Source organism: Toxotes jaculatrix, chromosome 15, assembly GCF_017976425.1.
Source record: "Toxotes jaculatrix isolate fToxJac2 chromosome 15, fToxJac2.pri, whole genome shotgun sequence".
In the NCBI taxonomy this organism is placed as follows: Eukaryota; Metazoa; Chordata; class Actinopteri; family Toxotidae; genus Toxotes; species Toxotes jaculatrix.
This window is the reverse complement of record NC_054408.1, coordinates 16,735,620-16,753,187: the sequence shown is the minus strand read 5'-3', so window position 1 is coordinate 16,753,187 and position 17,568 is coordinate 16,735,620. Positions and strand designations below refer to the sequence as shown.

At 41.0% G+C, this 17,568-nt stretch overlaps 1 protein-coding gene across 2 annotated transcripts in view; it reads right to left on the bottom strand.

Moving 5' to 3' along the window:
• LOC121194083 (ephrin type-A receptor 6-like) overlaps nt 1–17,568 on the bottom strand; it is a 177,389-nt gene that overhangs the window by 14,303 nt on the left and 145,518 nt on the right. The window contains exons 6-8 of one of the 2 annotated variants that reach the window (XM_041056666.1): nt 11,261–11,385; nt 9,920–10,082; nt 6,348–6,450 (exon numbers count right to left, since the gene is read on the bottom strand). In XM_041056666.1, coding sequence (XP_040912600.1) covers nt 6,348–6,450; nt 9,920–10,082; nt 11,261–11,385 — 391 coding nt within the window. Of the gene's footprint in view, nt 1–6,347; nt 6,457–9,919; nt 10,083–11,260; nt 11,386–17,568 lie in introns of both variants that reach the window. The other variant, XM_041056667.1, reaches the window with a different exon arrangement.

Here is a 17,568-nt window from a genome sequence, read left to right as displayed (position 1 = left end):
ACAAAAAAGCAAACAAACATGCACCAACAACTTTAAAGAAGCTCAGTAAAACATTTTTTTTGGTGTATTAAATGTATACACATAAGAGATGTGGTGTTTAATTCAGAATTTTGCTGTTGGACATGTGACAGAAATGTTATTCATGCCACCGAGACAAACTGTTGTTCTGCCTTTTATGGATAAAAAAAGTCGGCATTTATTCAAACCTGAGACTGACATGTTGCATAGCCAACACATTTCCGTAATAAAGAGCATGTCTGAAAGGGACTTTAAAGGAGTGGCAGCAAGTAGAAGAGCAGAGCTCAGAGGCTTGACCCAAACCCCCAACAGTGCCAGAGCAGAGACAGAAACAGAGATCTCTCATAGTCACAGTGTCACTTCAGAGGGGAATCCTCTCTTCACTGTCACTGCTCCAGACAAGTTGGCCTCTCCCCGAGCCCTGCGCCTCCACATCGCTGTGGTCTGGATTAGAGATGCTGTCTCCCTCTTGGAGAGCTGGTGGAGCTGAGGGACTGGGATCTGCAACTTGGTCCCACAGGATATGATGGTATTGACATTTGTGGTGCAAATTACACATATGATGCTACACATTACAGCTACACCGGACCTGTTTCTGGGATATTTCTGGGTACATTCCTCACATGAGATACCTATAGTATAAAATAGAATAAAATAGCTTGTTTCTAAATGAAAATATAACCAACATCCAGGGAATGCTTAAGGAAGACACACATTTTGCTCACCCCTTTGGAGCAGCACAGTGTATTATATAATAAAAAAAAACAAGAGTCTTTTTCAATCTACACACTGCAAATATTGGACAGAAACAAAACATAGCAGAGTCTTTGATAGTGACACTGAAAAGGAATATTAGACTTGGACCGATGATATCGCTGGTCCGTGCGTGCACAGTCATACACAGTTGCTGGCTAAGTTAGTCATGGCAACTTAAGCTGGAGATACAGTATGTTAATGACTTATCTCAATGTTTTTCTTGTCAGACTATGTGCACAATCTGACTGAATTTCTGTTTTACCACATAATGTGTGATAAACACTTGTGATCTGCTCTTCTAACTGTTGTAAACACAACATTGATGTACCATCGTCTTATAAATGGGGAACATGTCAGCAATCAGTACACATTCGGCAGACACAGAGCAACATTTTCATCCATTTGGAGAACTTACCACAGCTTTTCTGTGGATTTAGATAGATAGATAGATGGTACCATGCGATAGACAAGAATCTAAACATCTAAAGAGCTAAAAACTGCAGAGTCTGGGAGTTCATCACCAGGAGCGACACCTTTAAATTAGAAATGGCCATTGGATATTGTACATATAAATGTATTAATTTGTACAGCTTAAAAGAGAATACCAAAGTTGTACTAGTGGAGAAAGTGTGTGTGTGTGTGTAAATGCTTGCTTGTATGAGTTTGTATGAGCTTGTGTGGGTTCATGTGATCACATGTGAGCCTCCTTCTTTTTGAAGACTTAACATAATCCAGGTTGCCAGATTAGAGCAGGTGTCAGAGGGCTTTGAGCCGCAGGTTGCCAGATTTGGCTCCGGCTAAGTGAAGTCTGTGGGATCCTGGACACCGATAGACAGAGCAGATAACATGGTGAGTAACACTGGCAGAGAGGACAAGAAGGGGATTTGGAAAGCTACTATTGACCTCTGCTGATGGGGTCAAGCTGTTCATTAAAGAAATGGTGGCATGCGCCTTTATCAGTCTTTTCCAGTCCTATCCTCTGATCCCCTTTATCCGCCTATCCCTCTGTCTCACTGGCTTTCATGTTGAAAAGAGGCTGCACACACAGACACACACAAAGACAGTTATCACACACGAAGACCTGGGCTTCTTTCACTGCTCTCCAGGCTTTTTGAGCATTGTTTCACTACATATTCGCACACATATTCACAAGCACTTTTCACACCCACACACACCTCAGTAAAACAACCTTGCCCAGAGTCGTAATCAAAGCATCAGTGTAATTCAAACCACTCCTCTCTTGCCCTAACATCCTTCACAGTCACCTCACCATGGCACATCTCTCTGCTGCCAGTGCTACAGAGGGCACAGAAGAAAGGAGGGATTAAGGAAAATATGAAGAAAATAAAAAAAGCTGCACCAACTGACAGATAATTCAAGGGTAAAGAGTACACATACAGTAAAACTCTTCAGCTAGGATACATCTGTGCAACCATGACAGCTTTGCTCTTGTAGAAGTTCTCACTCTTTAAATTTAGCATAAGCAAATGCAAACAGATGTAAATTTAGGAAGCTTTTAGGACAGCCAGGTGTTAAAACTCCTCGTACAGGAGGTCCTCTTCTACCCTCACTTGTGCTGTACAACCTCACATCTATGAGAGCTATGTGACTGAAAGCTCTAATCTTTCTCCGCCAGCTCGAGTACATTTGCAGCTTTTTCAAACTGAAAAAGAGTGAAGAGTGAAAGTCCCTCCTACACAGGGCAGAGGGACTGCAGATATGACAGATTGTGATAAAGTCAAAAAACACTCCAACTACTGCTGCGACTGCTTTTAGCCGATTTCGGGTAAAAAAGGTCCTTCTTGTGCAAGAATGTAAAAAGCCTAAAGGTCTCGCTTTAGCTCTAGCACCTGGTATATGTATGAGTTTTTAATAAATAAATTAGCTAGAGAGACCCTCCTACACACACTGAGATCACTTCATAAAAAAAAAAAAAAAATCCCTGCTACAGCGTTCAGCTTCTTTTTTTAAAGGTGATGGACTTAAAATTCCTTTGACATACGAATCATGCCAACAATTACAGCCCTCACTGTGAAATATTGCAGCTTGTCTGATTCAGCACTGCTCTCACATCTCTGGAGTTCACTGCTCACTTGTGGAAAATTCAATGGCAACCAGCACAGGTGAAGTAAACATTCAAAAGTTTGAAGCTGCAGTTTCTCTACTGAGAAACTAGAAGCTGCCTTGAGAATAACTGAGGGTCACATTTATGAAAATGCAATTTTGTGCTGTGTTCATTAAATTTGTGCCTTATGCTACCAGCACCTGGGACTGTATCATTCTTATTCTGTGACAAGAGCTCAATAGGAGCAAATCAGTAAATGTATGCTGTATGTAACAATATAAAAAAATGATTTGCTTTGGCCACAGTTGAAATCCAGTCTATTATTTATACATTTTTATTAGTTCAGATATATTTATGCTCTTGCTCTCTTGCAGAAGATCCACTGATATTTACAAGAGACAGATTCACATTTTCTTTTCATCCTTGCAATCTTGTAAAACAGGCAATGCTAAAAGCTCACTGACATAGGAAACATCTGCAGGGCAAGTGGATAAACTACTGCAGCTGGAAAGCTAAGGGCTAACATGCTAACGAGCTGTAGTAAAAATGTAGACTGTCATGAAAAAGGTCTGTTTATTTTGCTGTGAAATCTGCTGCTTTAAAATGCTGGTGTGACCAAGCCTTCAGGAGAGGACAGCTAATAAATACCAGGTGTTCATCAGTTAGGACAACACATAAAACAACCAAACTTAAAACTACATATCAACACCCAGAGCCCTCAATAGTAGTAAACAACTTCAGTTCCATAGAAGCTTTTAAATCACTGTTCTTTCTTTGTTCTTTGCGTTGAGTACTATTCAGCATGGAGTTTCATTGTACTGGATAGATGTTTGAATTGCTCACATGATGTTAAACTCAGTCAAACAAAGCACTGTTGGGTTCGCAAGAGTTCACATATGGTTTTTGCTCAATCTTAACATAAAAAAACAAACAAACGAGTTTGTGTTCAGTCTAGGCCTTACAGACATGTCTCTGGTTCCTCCTATCTGCTTTGTTGGACCTGTTAGGGAAGGAAAACTAACACCGTCATCATTAAAGCCAGATGACAAATTTGAAAACTTTAGATTCATCTAAATTCTTAGGATTTGTTCTCTAGTAGTTCTAGTAAATGGCAGATGGATCCTTATTTTTCCGACAATCAGTTTTGCTGTTTTCTTTCATCTATTTCTGTCCAATAAACGTCATTGTTTTTAAATACACCTGCAGTGTTTTCAGAGGCAGAGGATTTTTATGTAAATCTCACCCTTGCAAACAACATGAACCATGGTAAACTCAACAGAACGTGCGATTAACCACACTAATCATATCTACAATACTAGCTCATATGCATAACGATCTCAGTTGACTGACAGACTTGACTGTTTCATAATAACTGCTGTGGAGCTGGTTGAGAAACAAGATGCATAAGGCTTAGCAAATGTGTCTGTCAGACTGTGTTGACGTGACTGAGGAAACCTTAAATGTCCTTTAAATGTCAGATATTGTTCCACAGACGTCATGATGTGTAATCTCAATAGTCTGACTTGTAGCACAGTTTACATCTGAAAAAATGTTGAGATTAAAAAGGTTAGAAACTAAAAAAAAAAAAAAAAGAGCTATTTTACAGTGTTTGCTTGATTGCCTGGAGTTGCAGACTGTGGCATGCAGCTGTGGAGGTTGCCCACTTGCTTGTCTCCCACCTCCTCTTTTTACAGGATAACGATGCCTGGACCTCTTATTTACACAAACGTTTTCTACCTCTGGTAGTTGATCAAATGACAAAGGGTTTGGTAAATTCAAATACTTGAATCTTCAAAAAACGCTATCAGAAATCTAAAGATGATGTGACACACTATGAGTACAGTTTTCAAAAGATATGTGGGCACCAAAAGAGATAGACTTGAAGAAACAGCATTGTGGACAAAGTCTGATCTGTTACTGATTGGATTTAATTTATTGTCAGTAGTTTCTTTGGTGGATCCATTTTGATCCTGTGTACATAGTTCATTGTATAAGATTTACCATATTTGAATGTAGAATATTTTTAATCAACTGAAATGAATTCTTGTATTGTTTTTTTATGCTTGAGTTCATTCATCCATTTATATTACTGTCTTAATAGGTTATAATAATTATAACAGAGGCATTATTCTCTACATTTTAACACAACACTGTAAATCAGCTTGAGGAAACTAAATAAAAAAACATTTTTGAATAGGATGTGTATTATGTGAAATAGTCCATAGATTTGAGGTGTTCGATACTTCTGTCTGAGCAGATTCTTGCTTTGTCTTTCATTACTTCTCTGAATATTTCTCTGAATGTCCACAGGTGTGTCCATCTCCTCCATTATTCATGAACAGCACTGTATGTCTGTGCACTTGTGTCTTGTTTGGAGCAAAGTCAAGGACTCTGATATAGTGTAGTTTAATAACCACAGACATTATTAGATGATATGTGATGAGTACTACGCGTGTTACATGAGTCTTAACATGTAACATGACACTTTCATACACATACATTTATGTTCTCAGCATCTCTATGAGGTCACACACACACACCTCAAGATGTCTTTGCCATTTTTTGTGAAACTGGAATCCAACATTATTTCTTTCATCCATGACCTTTCCACAATCACAAAGCAAAGGAGAAGAAGTTCTCCGCTTCTGAAGTTGTTAAAAGTTGAGTTTCACAAGAAAGTAACTATGTAGCCTGAATCTCGTTCCATTTATAGTTTGAGTTGGTCTCCTCCAGACAAAATCTGTATTTAGATGAATGCTGTGACATCTTGGGGACATTCTGACCAATTAAGGGCTTTCACATCCACATAGGTGTGAGTTATTCTGGCTGATTAGACCTTTTCTCTGGTTAAAGGTGGCTGAGCTAAGACAAAAATTACCTTAGGTTAACAAAACTCTTCAAACTGTTAGGACCCATAAATTGCTCTGCCCTGACAGGTGCAACAAAATTAAGAGAGTGAGTCAAAGAGATGTCAATCAAAACTGGTCTGTACACCCACACAGTCCTGAGAAGAAGTCTAATCAGCCATATAAATGAAAGCACCTGTGTGGACATGATGGTGTAATGTAGTCCTCCGAATTAAATGAAAAACAGGTCATTATTTGTCCTTGTGCTCAAGGACAATACTTGCACATACATATTTGTGTAATGAAATTTGTCCACATTTACCATAAGTTAAAAAAATACACAACAAAGTCAGTCAGAGTCTGAAATGAGTAAAACTGACTGGGGTTTGACTGATGTGGATCAATATTTTTGGAGTCAAGCTGCCAGTACTCAGTCTCTCTGTTCAGGACTAGACCATCATGGGACTTTACAGTAAAACTCAACTGACAGCCCTTGGTCATCTTCTTTTACTATTTACACTAATATATCAGAAGTTGGCAACACTGACTGGCTGATTTTTAAAGTTTCAGCTTAATATATTAGTAAGAATGCACATCAGTTCAAACTTAAACCAAACCATGCAGTGAAATATTCCCTGTGTACAAAGGGAGGTTTCTCTTACCTTCCAGTGATGAGGAGGAAGAGGGTGAGGATGACGAGGAGGGTAAATCCACCAACAGCTGCTGTGACGATGACCAACACCTGGCCTTGATCAGAAGCCATGTCAGATGCTGAAGGTGGCGGAAAACAGGCATTGTTCAGAAAGAAATTGGGATGACAGGAAGAAGAAGTGAAAAAAAAAAGAAAAGGCAAAGAAGAAGAAAGACCAGTGGGTGGTAGGAAAAAGGGAGAAAAAGAAAAATGATATGGAATGGAAAGATGACAAGTGTGAGAAGTTGAAAGTAAAGAGCAGGTAAGGATGATAAAAGCAGTGTGGACAGAAAAGGGGGAAATGAGATGGGAGGCAGGATAAAGTAAGAAGAAAGAAAATTTTCATTTACTATCTTCTTAAATATTCCTCCATACATAGACCGTGTACGCTCTCTTGATAGGCAGATATTACAGAAAGATGTTTGATCAGCTCTTTGTCATGCAAAAAACCCTCCGTCAGCTCTCGTACTGGAATGATTCATATGCCTGCTTCTGTTTAATTAATATTATTCATTCATGAAATTGTGATTTAGTCCATGATCATTTGGTTAAATTGGTCCCATTTGATATTCATGATTTTCCCTTTTCTGTGTCTTGTCACAAAGCTAACGAATCCCAGATAATTGAAAGATGATTGCTATTACCCAACTTATTTCTATAATATTTTGCACTTAATGAATATGAATTGAAGATCAGGGTGTGTGGTCGCTGGCCCAGGGAGTGAAGCTCATGTGGTTTTTACTGTGGAAAGCCTGTGGGTGTGTGTGAGTGTAAAGCCAAGAGCATATGTGTGTGTGTGTGTGTGTGTGTTTGGCTGGATAAAAGTAATTACAGATCACTCAGAGGGAGGGAGAGAGAAAGTGGCGGTGGCCAGATCACACAAGACATTTCTCCCAGCCATCAGCTTCATGCACTCACACACATCACTAACTAAGCAGATGTGTTAGACTGCTGTTGTAATGAGGTGTGTGTGTGTCCAGAGAGAGAGAGAAGAGAGAGAAGGGTGGCAGAGGATGAAGAATGCAAAGTTAGGGACGAGGAAATGGGAGACAGAAGAAAGATGAAGACAAACAGGAGAGAGGGAGAGAAAGAGGCAGAAGTGACAGACAGAGACACAGACAGATGGACAAACAAACGAGTGAGAGAGTGACTGACAGGCGGACAGACAGACTGACGGAGAGGGAGAGAGCGACAGGGGCCAAATCTGCTTTCTCTTTCAGATAAAAGGCCAGGCAGTACAAAGGCTTGGCCAAGCACCATCTGATCCGCAGATAAAGCAAAGCTCTGCAGCTTTGGAAAGAAGAGGGCCACTGTGAAGCCAAATCACCCCTCAACAATACCTGACCTGACATAAAAGGGCAGCTGGACCTTTGTATTTTATGAGTAGACTTACAATAAAGCTACTACTCACACACACTAAAAAAAACATAGATTCAAAAATACGCTGAGCATCAAGACTGTGTTGTCAGACTCCCCTGCTGATCGTATTCAATTGTTCGATTGCCATTGCTACCGGTATCCTGACCTTTCAGGGGTTTAGGGGTTGTTAATGGAAACCTATGTTCCCAAGGTGTAGAGAACATCATAGACAATGAGATCAAATGTTAATGAATAAAAATGTTGTCTTGGTGCAATTTACCACATCAGTTAACAATTAAACCAGTTGTGATCAAAGATACACAAGGGGTTCTAATCTTCATTTACTACAAACATTTTGATTTGTTTTATATACTTGAAATTATTAACCTGCTTTGACTTTGAAAATGGTATATTTTGCATTCAAAGAAGTCTGAACTGAAATACAGTATGTGACATCTACATACAGTACATTAGAATCAAGAAATGTATTATCCTGTAAAAAGACATCACTGTGAAACACTTTTGAGTCATTACAGATATTTTAGTCAGTTTGGACATGCTGATAAACACGACCTGCACCTTCCTCCTGCTGGACGGATAACACTTTGTGACAATTACAAGCTCTATGTGCAGCATGTGCTGTTTTTTTCTTTCTTTCTTTTTGTAAAACGTGAAAACAGGTTTGTACTGAATGTGTAGCTACAAGTAGGCTATTAATTGTGTAATTTTAGACCCAGTACAGCCACAGAAAAGTTACCACTGAAAGTGGAAAGCAGTCATTTCCGTAAAAAAAATTAGAAATTTATATTAAAGAGACAGAAAATACTGTATGTCTGCAACAAGCATAGACCTAGAAAACCAACTAAGAATGAACCAGCAGTAAGAAGACACTTCAATAAACAAGATGCAATAAAAGGGACTATGCTGATGTTTTTCTATATTTTAACCCATAGCAGTTGCAAATATTTCACACTTTTTCCATGCCAAATCCAATCAGGAAGCAAGCAAGCCAACTATTAAGTCCTGGATGTGAAAGGTTGTCTGCACTATAAGAACAACACTTTCACAAATACAAAAGGACTAAAGTATGGGTTGGAAAAGGATCGGCACTGTTTTACATGATGTAGTAAGCTGAAGACTGCAAATTCTGCCCCCAACACCCACATTTTCTCTACATGCAGTTGTGCAGTTGAGTTCCATTTACTTTGATCAAATCTAAAGTGGGCGTGTGATGTGGTAGTGTTTGTGATTTTGTGGCTGCACATTTTCTTTTTTTTTTCCTTTCAAAAAGTTACTAGTTGGAATTGTTTTCTTCTGTTGTTTTCTTGTTTTGTTTTTTTTTTTTGCTCGTTTGTGGGCTCATATTCAGGTTTATTATTTGTTGTTGTGCCTTTGATACAGGCTGCCATGGTGCTGCTCCAGGCTATGTGAACTTCATTTGACCCTTCTTGCAGCTAGCATCCTTCTACCTGTGACTTACTTGTCTTGAAGATGAGCAAAAAAACAAAACAAAACAAAACAAAACAAAACAAAACAAAACAAAACAAAACAAAAACTTAAACTTAAACTTAAATTAAACATGCATGTTAATAATGTTTGGGATATTTAATTGATTTAATTGACTTGACTTTTAATTTTCTTCCACCTAACAAAAAGGTTAAAGCTGAAATTTTGCTGTGAGATTACACCTCACACCTCACAGCCTAAATGACAAATTATTACTGTCATGCAAAAGGAAAGGTCTTAACTGCCCTTGATAGAGTCCATCAGTTAGTTGATGGATGTTCAGACAAAAGCTCTGTTCATACAAAGTGCGCTAATAATGGATGGCTGACCCTTTTTTCACCAGTTTCCTCCCAATCTGACACTAAGAGGAAGATGTTTTCTTTGCTGCCATCACGTGATTTCTGCCTACTTCACCTTCAAAAAGCACTTTCACCGCACTGTTACCCTTTACCCTAACATAAATCTAATGATCTTGACCCCAAACCAAAGTCTTAATCTCATTCCAGACATTTGCAGGGTCAAGGAGCATGCTGCTTGACATGATCTTGCAGATGTTCCTTATCTTGTTTTTTGCTCAGAAAACACTGTCATCAGCGGAAGCACAAACACAAACGTTCACACAAAGACAAATGTCTCCCTCCCCACGAACAAGTGCTGTAGATAGTCTCGGGTACTTACAGTCTCCTGTAGTTTCGTATTCATATTTAGGTGAGTAGGAACTGTATCCAGCTGGCGTGCGGGTGCGTACACTGAAGACGTACCAAGTCGCTGGTTTTAAACCTGAGATGATCACACTGGGAGCCTTGGTGCGTGTAGACGAGTAGCTCAGCTGCTCGTGTTCCTGCGGCAGAGAGAGCAGATGATGATCAAAATAAACTCAGCAATTCAGAACAGGTGTTGACCAAAAATTATCCGCTCGCTGACGAGCACATTTACCTCCGCGAAGGGTGCAATGCATCTTTCCTCCAACTTGCACTCACAATATGTGTGTAATTACTGTCTATTTCACTATGGCACCTGCTGACTGCACAACCAATAATTTGGAGTGCCTTCTAGTCACATTCTACAAGTGAGGGAGAGTTCAAAATCAAACTTGATCAATTTAGTGAAACAAAACAAAAGGAAAAAAAAACACAACACAGGCAATACACGTTTTTTTTTCTAGAAAACCATTTTATTGAGCTACCAGTTACTGTACTTATACTGCATAGATATCACTGTCTTTTAAAATAATGGTGTGCACATGATTATGCAGAGAGAGCAAAAATGAATTGTCCATTCAGCTTAAAAAGGGCTATTATCTCTCCTTGGAAGCATATTTGGAGTGCTTTTTAATTATATAGTGGGTACTATAAACTGTATTTGTGCCTTGGGACTCTTAAACTCCAGGAAAAATACCAAAAAAATTGTCTCTTGAGAGGAATGACTTGGACCCATGCTTTGGCTGAAACGTTTGACTACAATTGAAGCTCAGCTGCAAATCCACCTGCTGACACAGTTTTTATACTCCAGTATATCTACAAATACAGCTGTCGAACAACAGTTAAGAACTGTAAGATTATAAATTGGAGACCTCCAGGATATAGTCCTTATTTGGGTGAAAAACACTCTCCACTGATACTGAGATCAAAAGCAAAAACTTACTTTTTGACTCACAATTTTCTTAGACAACATGATGGATAACAGGATAGCAGGATATAATCCCATGTGAAGAGTGTTTTATATGACTGTTTAATCTACATCACTGCGCCAGAAAGTTTTCCTGTTTAACCACAAAGACCTAGTAGCATATTTTAATTCATTAATTCATCTGGCTTATAAACGAGGAAACAATGAATGGAGTACCTTTAAAGATTTTACCTGCATGACTTTTTTTTTTCTTGAAATCTCAACATCTTGGCTAAAATCATTGATTGATAGTCTTTGATCTGAACAAGGATTTCAGTTTGGTCAGCCAAAATACGGGCCTACACCTTGGTACTGCCTTACATTATAAGTCTAGACCAGGAGCTACTGTACCTTTTCATAATATTTGATCTCGTAGTCTAGGATGGGCAGTGTTGTCTGTTCGGGTTGCTGCCAGGAGAGAGCGATGCTGTTGGGAGAGGCCCAGTCCTTCTTCAGTGCCCCAACTACAGATGGACCTGGTTTGAAAACACAACATACAGAAGTCATTTTCATTGATTTTTTTTTTTTTACTCTAACCACATGAATTAATTGCTTTTGGCACCTTTTGTAAGTTCTTAATGAGCACATTCAAAATAACTCACTCACTCTGGTCTTTAAGTGTGAACAGCACTGAGTGTCAAGAATCAGCAGCAAAGCTCATTCCTTATTCACAAGCTAAAACTATTTCTCATTAATGCACCATTCCCCTCCAATCAATGTGAACTACTAAATGCTTTTCAACGGGGTTTGATTGAAGAAATAACTACAAAAACATCTAAATTCTTTATTGTATAAAAAATAAGGAGGATCCAAGGCACTCTTCCGGCAGAAAGTTGAAAGCCTTTAATTCAGATGGTTATTTCATAGTGAAATTCTTAAAAACAAAGACCATACATATAACAAAATAAGCTTAATAACCACCCAAACGTAGCAGCACAGTGTGAAAAGGGAATTTTAAGAATTACTATGAAACAGCCATCTAAATTAAAGGCTTCTTTTTGCCTTGGATCTTTCTTCTTTTATGAACCTTAGTGTTCCCCACCAAATAGCAGCTTCATCAACTTTGTCTGAACTTCTGAGCACTTCAGACTCTCTTTTTCTTTATAGTATTTTTGGGGCCAGATACAGCATGTATAGTATTGTGGGACTGCTTAATTCTATATATGAAAAAAAAGTGTAAAAATATCTGAAGTGTGTGCTTAAACTTGCATGTTTTCTTGAGATGTATTTAGTTGAATGAGAACTTTATTTTAAACTTTTCACTTGTCACTGAGGCAAACAGAAGAATAAGTGAAGAAGAGTGTGTGTTTAGTATGTGACATTTTCATAATGTGGAAAAATGGTTTCTCTAACTCTAAAGGTGCATATAAATACAGTGTAGGACAACACAGACGATTGAAAGCTCAGAAGTCGATGGCTGTAAACCCATTTCAGGATGGATCACACATGTTTAAACTGTAATGCACTGAGTTAATGTGAGTTAATGCAGCGTTTGGTTCCTTCATTGTCCAGTACTTTTATTCCCACCAGCCTCAGGCCTTGTTTGTGCCAGTTAACAAGAGTTAGCACGCTAACACGCCAAACTAAGATGATGACCATATTCAACATTAACTGCTAAATATCAGCATGGTAGCCTTCTTTGTTAAATACCTGCTGACGACACCACTTAGCTGCCATTTAGCCTGAGTACAGCCTCACAGCTACTAGTGTGGCAGTAGACTCTCAGTCTTGTTGAACCAGTTGACCTCAGCGATCAGTCAGTTTGATAAGAATGTGCACTGAATACAGAGTGAGGAGGTTTTTTTTTCTCCATGGTACAGCCAATGGTTGACAATGTGTGTATATGTGTATATACACACACACACACACACATGCATGAAACACACACAATAGATCAACACCTGCCTTCCCTGTCAGCAATAATTATCACAGACCTATACTCACACTCAATTATTCTATTTCAGAATCACTGTGAAAAGCATTCACACAGCTCCCCCATAAGACCATCTAGTTTTAATTGAAAATTAAAGCTGCAAGCAGCGATGACGGGCCCTCGCACCCCTTGCGACCCGCGGGAGTCGCAGCCGGTGCAGCCAAGAGTACCAGAGTCCTCCTATGTCCTCTCCTCTTCTCCCCAGTACACGTCATAGTACAAACAGGTTATTTCCTGTTACCAGCAGGGGGCGCCACGAGTAAGGCGGGAGTTTGACATATGGAGGCGTTCAGGGCAGAGCCCTCATCATGCTCATGAAGTTTGACGATGTTTGGATAAAGTATGTGGATGTGAGAGCCATTCAAAATGTCATGGCAAATTCACCAAACGCCACCGAACTTTGGCGAGCCACAGAGGCCACGCCCTTTAACTTAGAGAAAAGTCTCTTATAACTTTTGATCATCATGGTCTTGAGGTGAGGTCCACCAGATATGAAGTTGATCGGGTGAAATCCCTAGCACGAGTTCATCCGCATACCAGTGGTGGAAAGCAGTGAAATTTGGCCGCCAAAAACAAAATGGTCGACTTCCTGCTGGGTTGAGGTCATGGTGTCAAGAGACTTTTTTGTGCGTCCTGAAGTGTTCTTTATGTGTACTGATTTTCATCTTCGTATTCCAAAAAAAACCCATATGGAGAGGGGTATTTTAAATCTTCAAGGGGGCGCCGTTGAGCCATTTTGCCCCGCCCAATTACAAAAACCCCACCAGAGTCTAGGACCAGCCCCCAAGAACGTGTGTATGAATTTTTATGATCATAGGAGGTGGTTAAGGTCATTACAAATCCAAACGTAATTTCACGGCGAGGGATCGTCAGTTGCCGCACCGCCACACAGATGCCATTGCACCCAGCTTCACGGCCTTTATAATGTAGCTTCACCAAGTAGTTGGGAAGGTTGTAGAGCAGAAACCAAGCCGATGGTGTCAACTATTAAAGAGCAGTACACTTCAGAGTAAAAATAGGTCATTTCCTGTTACCAGCAGGGGACGCCACGAGTAAGGCGGGAGTTTGACATACGGAGGCGTTCACGGCAGAGCCCTGATCATGCTCATGAAGTTTGAAGATGTTTGGATAAAGTATGTGGACGTGAGAGCCATTCAAAATGTCATGGCAAATTCACCAAACGCCACCAAACTTTGGCGAGCCACAGAGGCCACGCCCTTTAACTTAGAGAAAAGTCTGTTATAACTTTTGATCATCATGGTCTTGAGGTGAGGTCCACCAGATATGAAATCGATCGGGTGAAATCCCTAGCACGAGTTCATCCGCATACCAATGGTGGAAAGCACTCAAATTTGGCCGCCAAAAACAAAATGGCTGACTTCCTGCTGGGTTGAGGTCATGGTGTCAAGAGACTTTTTTGTGCGTCCCCAAGTGTTCTTTATGTATACTGATTTTCATCTTTGTATTCCAAAAAAACCCATATGGAGAGGGGTATTTTAAATGTTCAAGGGGGCGCCGTTGAGCCATTTTGCCCCGCCCAATTACAAAAACCCCATCAGAGTCTAGGACCAGCCCCCAAGAATGTGTGTATGAATTTTTAGGATCATAGGAGGTGGTTAAGGTCATTACAAATCCAAACGTAATTTCACGGCGAGGGATCGTCAGTTGCCGCGCCGCCACACAGATGCCATTGCACCCAGCTTCACGGCCTTTATAATGTAGCTTCACCAAGTAGTTGGGAAGGTTGTAGAGCAGAAACCAAGCCGATGGTGTCAACTATTAAGGAGCAGTACACTTCAGAGTAAAAATAGGTCATTTCCTGTTACCAGCAGGGGACGCCACGAGCAAGGCGGGAGTTTGACATATGGAGGCGTTCAGGGCAGAGCCCTGATCATGCTCATAAAGTTTGAAGATGTTTGGATAAAGTATGTGGACGTGAGAGCCATTCAAAATGTCATGGAAAATTCACCAAACGCCAGCAAACTTTGGTGGGCCACAGAGGCCACGCCCTTTAACTTAGAGAAAACTCTGTGATAACTTTTGATCATCATGGTCTTGAGGTGAGGTCCACCAAATATGAAGTGGATCGGGTGAAATCCCTAGCACGAGTTCGTCCGCATACCAATGGTGTAATTCGCCAAAATCGCCAACTTCCGACCACAATGGCGGACTTCCTGTTGGGTTGAGGTCATGGTGTCAAGAGACTTTTTGGTGTGTCTCGGTATGATCAACATGTGTACCAATTTTCATGCACCTATGACAAACTAAGCCCAATGGGAGGGGGGTTTTGAAAATTTCAAGGGGGCGCTGCGGAGCCATTTTGCCCCCCCCATTTACAACGACCACAAAATATCAAATTTTTCACCAGACCTGATGAGTGTGCAAAATTTCAGGCGTTTTAGAGCATGGGAAGGGGTTGAAAAATGCAGTTGTTTGGGAGGAATAATAATAATAATAATAATTAAAGCTGCAAGCAGCGATGACGGGCCCTCGCACCCCTTGCGACCCGCGGGAGTCGCAGCCGGCGCAGCCAAGAGTACCAGAGTCCTCCTATGTCCTCTCCTCTTCTCCCCAGTACACGTCATAGTACAAACAGGTTATTTCCTGTTACCAGCAGGGGGCGCCACGAGTAAGGCGGGAGTTTGACATATGGAGCCGTTCAGGGCAGAGCCCTCATCATGCTCATGAAGTTTGACGATGTTTGGATAAAGTATGTGGATGTGAGAGCCATTCAAAATGTCATGGCAAATTCACCAAACGCCATCGAACTTTGGCGAGCCACAGAGGCCACGCCCTTTAACTTAGAGAAAAGTCTCTTATAACTTTTGATCATCATGGTCTTGAGGTGAGGTCCACCAGATATGAAGTTGATCGGGTGAAATCCCTAGCACGAGTTCATCCGCATACCAGTGGTGGAAAGCAGTGAAATTTGGCCGCCAAAAACAAAATGGTCGACTTCCTGCTGGGTTGAGGTCATGGTGTCAAGAGACTTTTTTTTGCGTCTGGAAGTGTTCTTTATGTGTACCGATTTTCATCTTCATACTCCAAAAAAACCCATATGGAGAGGGGTATTTTAAATCTTCAAGGGGGCGCCGTTGAGCCATTTTGCCCCGCCCAATTACAAAAACCCCATCAGAGTCTAGGACCAGCCCCCAAGAACGTGTGTATGAATTTTTATGATCATAGGAGGTGGTTAAGGTCATTACAAATCCAAACGTAATTTTACGGCGAGGGATCGTCAGTTGCCGCGCCGCCACACAGATGCCATTGCACCCAGCTTCACGGCCTTTATAATGTAGCTTCACCAAGTAGTTGGGAAGGTTGTAGAGCAGAAACCAAGCCGATGGTGTCAACTATTAAGGAGCAGTACACTTCAGAGTAAGAATAGGTCATTTCCTGTTACCAGCAGGGGACGCCACGGGTAAGGCGGGAGTTTGACATATGGAGGCGTTCAGGGCAGAGCCCTGATCAAGCTCATGAAGTTTGAAGATGTTTGGATAAAGTATGTGGACGTGAGAGCCATTCAAAATGTCATGGAAAATTCACCAAACGCCATCAAACTTTGGCGGGCCACAGAGGCCACGCCCTTTAACTTAGAGAAAAGCCTTGAATAACTTTTGATCATCATGGTCTTGAGGTGAGGTCCACCAAATATGAAGTGGATCAGGTGAAATCCCTAGCACGAGTTCGTCCGCATACCAATGGTGTAATTCGCCAAAATGGCCAACTTCCGACCACAATGGCGGACTTCCTGTTGGGTTGAGGTCATGGTGTCAAGAGACTTTTTGGTGTGTCTCGGTATGATCAACATGTGTACCAATTTTCATGCACCTATGACAAACTAAGCCCAATGGGAGGGGGGTTTTGAAAATTTCAAGGGGGCGCTGCGGAGCCATTTGGCCCCCCCCATTTACAACGACCACAAAATATCAAATTTTTCACCAGACCTGATGACTGTGCAAAATTTCAGGCGTTTTAGAGCATGGGAAGGGGTTGAAAAATGCAGTTGTTTGGGAGGAATAATAATAATAATAATAATAATAATAATAAACATTAGAAAAACAATAGGGCCTTCGCACCACTCGGTGCTCGGGCCCTAATAATAATAATTAAAGCTGCAAGCAGCGATGACGGGCCCTCGCACCCCTTGCGACCCGCGGGAGTCGCAGCCGGCGCAGCCAAGAGTACCAGAGTCCTCCTATGTCCTCTCCTCTTCTCCCCAGTACACGTCATAGTACAAACAGGTTATTTCCTGTTACCAGCAGGGGGCGCCACGAGTAAGGCGGGAGTTTGACATATGGAGGCGTTCAGGGCAGAGCCCTCATCATGCTCATGAAGTTTGACGATGTTTGGATAAAGTATGTGGATGTGAGAGCCATTCAAAATGTCATGGCAAATTCACCAAACGCCATCGAACTTTGGCGAGCCACAGAGGCCACGCCCTTTAACTTAGAGAAAAGTCTCTTATAACTTTTGATCATCATGGTCTTGAGGTGAGGTCCACCAGATATGAAGTTGATCGGGTGAAATCCCTAGCACGAGTTCATCCGCATACCAGTGGTGGAAAGCAGTGAAATTTGGCCGCCAAAAACAAAATGGTCGACTTCCTGCTGGGTTGAGGTCATGGTGTCAAGAGACTTTTTTTTGCGTCTGGAAGTGTTCTTTATGTGTACCGATTTTCATCTTCATACTCCAAAAAAACCCATATGGAGAGGGGTATTTTAAA